The sequence below is a fragment of the Miniopterus natalensis genome, chromosome 20 (genome assembly GCF_054644295.1).
Source record: "Miniopterus natalensis isolate mMinNat1 chromosome 20, mMinNat1.hap1, whole genome shotgun sequence".
NCBI classification, from domain to species: domain Eukaryota; kingdom Metazoa; phylum Chordata; class Mammalia; order Chiroptera; family Miniopteridae; genus Miniopterus; species Miniopterus natalensis.
Window position 1 is genome coordinate 2,130,961 of NC_142100.1, and position 3,262 is coordinate 2,134,222.

The 3,262-nt window shown below is 40.9% G+C and overlaps 1 protein-coding gene across 3 annotated transcripts; it reads right to left on the minus strand.

Moving 5' to 3' along the window:
• Positions 1-1,150: 1,150 nt before the first annotated feature.
• LOC148090769 (mitochondrial import inner membrane translocase subunit Tim9-like) lies at positions 1,151-1,448 on the minus strand. Of its 3 annotated transcripts, none has more exons than XM_087828410.1 (2): positions 1,329-1,448; positions 1,151-1,243 (listed from the first exon to the last, which is right to left on the minus strand). In XM_087828410.1, the coding sequence occupies exons 1-2, from the start codon at positions 1,443-1,445 to the stop codon at positions 1,190-1,192; spliced, it is 171 nt and encodes a 56-aa protein (XP_087684536.1). In that variant the 5' UTR covers positions 1,446-1,448; the 3' UTR covers positions 1,151-1,189. The 3 variants fall into 3 exon arrangements, with proteins under 3 accessions (XP_087684536.1, XP_087684534.1, XP_087684537.1); XM_087828408.1 differs by having other exon boundaries at positions 1,151-1,258; XM_087828411.1 differs by having other exon boundaries at positions 1,190-1,230; positions 1,319-1,448.
• Positions 1,449-3,262: the final 1,814 nt, after the last annotated feature.

Below are 3,262 nucleotides of genomic sequence, written 5' to 3' on the forward strand. Positions count from 1 at the left end.
ACCAGCAATTTGAGGCAGACATTGATACCACTGTAATCAACTAGTTATTAATAATAAAAAAGGAACAAAGGGGAGGTCAGATACTATAGGCAGGTCATTTGGGCAGCTACACCAGGAAGCTGCAACTCTACACTCCCAAGGGGTCCAACAAAGGGAATATAGACGTGTGCCCCGTTAAATTGGGGTAACTAGGGAAGGTGACTATCAGTCACACCTGGGGACAGAAATAATTGGCCAGAATGGGTGTGGCCACTGTAAACTCCCCAACATTTGGGAATACATAATCCCCTAAGCAAAGGAGTTCACTCTCTTGGTACTTTTAGGACTACTGTTGGTTGTGTGCTCTTGGCTCACTCTTAGCTTTCTTGTATTTGCTTATATGGTCCATGGCCATGTAGATCCCACATACAATGGGCTAATGGCCTGCAGCTATGGACTAATGTTATATTGGACTAAGTAAATATAGAACAGAAACTCTGAACACTGGCTCTGATTTTGGTTCTACTGAAACCTCAGCTACATTTTTTCTATAAGCAAATTTAAGGGAACTGGGACTTTGGAAACTCAAGGTTATACTTCCACACAAATAAAGCTTTTTACCACATCTCATCCTCCAATGGGGGCCTCCAGAAATTTCAGTAGTACACCAAGAACCCCACTTCCATGAACAACTGAGGGAGATGAGTCCTTCTCTTGCCCTGTAACAACATAAATGAACAGTAATATTTGGAGGATGATTTTGAATGAAAAACATTTCAGTGTATCCAAGATATATACTATGGTACTATATAGCATAAACAACTGCTCAGTGATACTTCCATTTCTTTTACTTTTAGTAATACAGTTTATTTCTATCTCATACATGATTGAACACATATTTGTTTTAAAATTAACAGTCATAATTGAAGAAACAATGACCTATTTTTCTAAAAGTGACTAAGCTGCTTAATCTCAAGACCTCAACAAATGTTGCATCTTACTATTTTCATTGAACAATAAAACTTTCTATTTTGATTATTCCTGGTCAATAAAAATTTTATTTCTTCAGTGGTTTTCATTTACCAAGTAGTCATGACAGATGGTTAGCATGGTGGCTACTGCTTTCAGGGGATTTGATTGGATGAATACTCATTTCCGGTGCAACGGCTGTTGGCAATCTTTCATGCAAAGTCCATCCATCAGGACTTTTCTACTGTGACTGGCCAAGGAGTCCTGCTTTGGCTGCCAGAGCTTCATTTTGCTGAATATGATATTCCTGAAATCTCATAGGTATTTATTTGCGTCATTTTTAAATATTTCTGTGAGCAATGTTCTGAACAGGTGGTCTTTTCAGGTTTTACATCTCTTGTGAAGTCTTTAACACAATCTAAAATCCAGGTCTCTGTAAGTTTATTGTAGTTTCCAACAAATTTCTTGAACTTTTTTATCTGATTAGATTCTGCCATTTGTGCAGCTGTTAACACAGATAGCTATTTAGGTATTAACAAAAGAGAAGGGGGAAAACTGGTTGAGTCTGATTAACTTAGGAAACTACAGCTTCACAGACACTCTTGGGAATAGCCAAAATCGCTTGGCCAAAGGGATTGACGCCCAAGTGGGCAGGAAAGACCAGCTTTCCAATCACCCCAGGGAACAACTGGCCCCTTCCCCCAGATTAACAGGGGAGGAGCAACGGTGAGGGGTAAGCTCTTCTACTAAGTGTATGAGCAGTAGGAGCAAAAATTGAGATCATAAAGGGGAGGAGATAAACCTAGGGAAAAGATCTGATAGGAAAAGGGTACAAAACTCAGGAAGATCCAGGAAAGAGACTGGATAGTTTAGAAAAAAGCTTGCTCTCTCCCAAGCCCAAGGAAACATAAGAAAGCTTAACAAGGCCCCAGGCTCTCTCTTTTCTGCAGATGCACAGGCTGGAGTGGAGCCAGGGAGCAGAGACTATGCTGGGGTAATGGTACCATAACTTTGGGCCCTGACCCTCCTGGTCCTGGTGGGCACAAGTGTGGGCCTGCAGCCCTGGAAGCTGGACTTCTTCCACAGCAAGATGGAGCCGAACCACCTGGTTGTGGAAGAGACATTGGGTGTGTTATATTTGGGGCAGATTGACAAGGTTGACCAGCTGCTGCTGCTAGACCAGCTGGGGAAGTGCCTTATGGGGTGGGAGGACTTTTCAAAGGCACGCTAATAAATCTTGCCACTATGGCTTAAAATCCTCCTATGCGTGTGTCCCTGAAATTCCTTTCCTGTGACACCATGAAAGAACCAATTTCCAGACCAGATCCTCCTGTAACACAGCCATATTCTTTTGGTACATTTATTAGTCACCTTTTCTGATGCACGGTTTCCTTTTTCCTCTGGAAAAGCAGTTTCCAAATCTTCGCTTGAGTGTCTCCAGGGGGGCCTGATTTCTAATTAAGCACATATTCTCTCTTCTGATAACAGCAGGAGGCTGATGGTGGGGGCTTGTTGTGCTGCGAGATGAGTCCAGGGGAGGAGGGTTGGCCTCATGCAGGTGCCACAGCTGCTGGTTGGAAAAGCTGTTCTGTTGTTGCTGTTCTTGTTGTTGTTTAATCTCTTTACTAAAGAAGATGCCGCTGTCTCCTTTGAGATTTTAATTCAATGCCGTTTCAATAAAGACAATTTTTGTCTCTGAATTCTTACCTAGTATATTTTTCCCTTCTTTTCCTTCTCACTGCTGTAAGGAATGTCCTATATTTGCCTCACTAATTTTTCTAAGAAACAAGGATTTGTTTTTTATTTATTTTATTATCCATTTAGTTTTGGAATAACATTAATACCAACAGTAATCAATCAAGGGAGTGGGAGGTTTAGGCAATAAATTATTTACTTCCAGATTTGCAAAATCTCTTATGTGCAAATTCCCATCCCCACTCCATTTCCCACAACCTCTGCTCGGCCTCCTTTTTTACTAGTCAATCCCTCTCTAGGATCTTCCATTCCTGACACACTCACAGAAATTCAAATGGGGAGGTATTTTAATTAAAGGCCACTAGGTAAAATAAACTGATAAGCGACAAGGTTTGCCATAGTAAAGGCAGAGATTTAGTGAGTCATCCATTTATCAACCCATCCTGGCAAAGAGCTCTTCATAATGGTTATCATCTCATTGTGAGAAATCTACTAAAAAAACCCTGCCTCCCTATGCCAATCCCCAACTCACATCATTATAAAAACATACTCACTGAAGTTATATCAGTTCCCTCATCACTGGAGTTATATGCTTTCAAAGAAATACAAGTTATTTTTG

Bases quoted from the DNA above. Each gene is read 5' to 3' on its own strand.
- LOC148090769 (XM_087828408.1), bottom strand. From the start codon at position 1,445: ATGGCAGAATCTAATCAGATAAAAAAGTTCAAGAAATTTGTTGGAAAC. The intron at 1,259-1,328 runs AAGACCACCTGT...CCTATGAGATTT, and splicing joins CAAGAGATGTAAAACCTGAA to CAGGAATATCATATTCAGCA.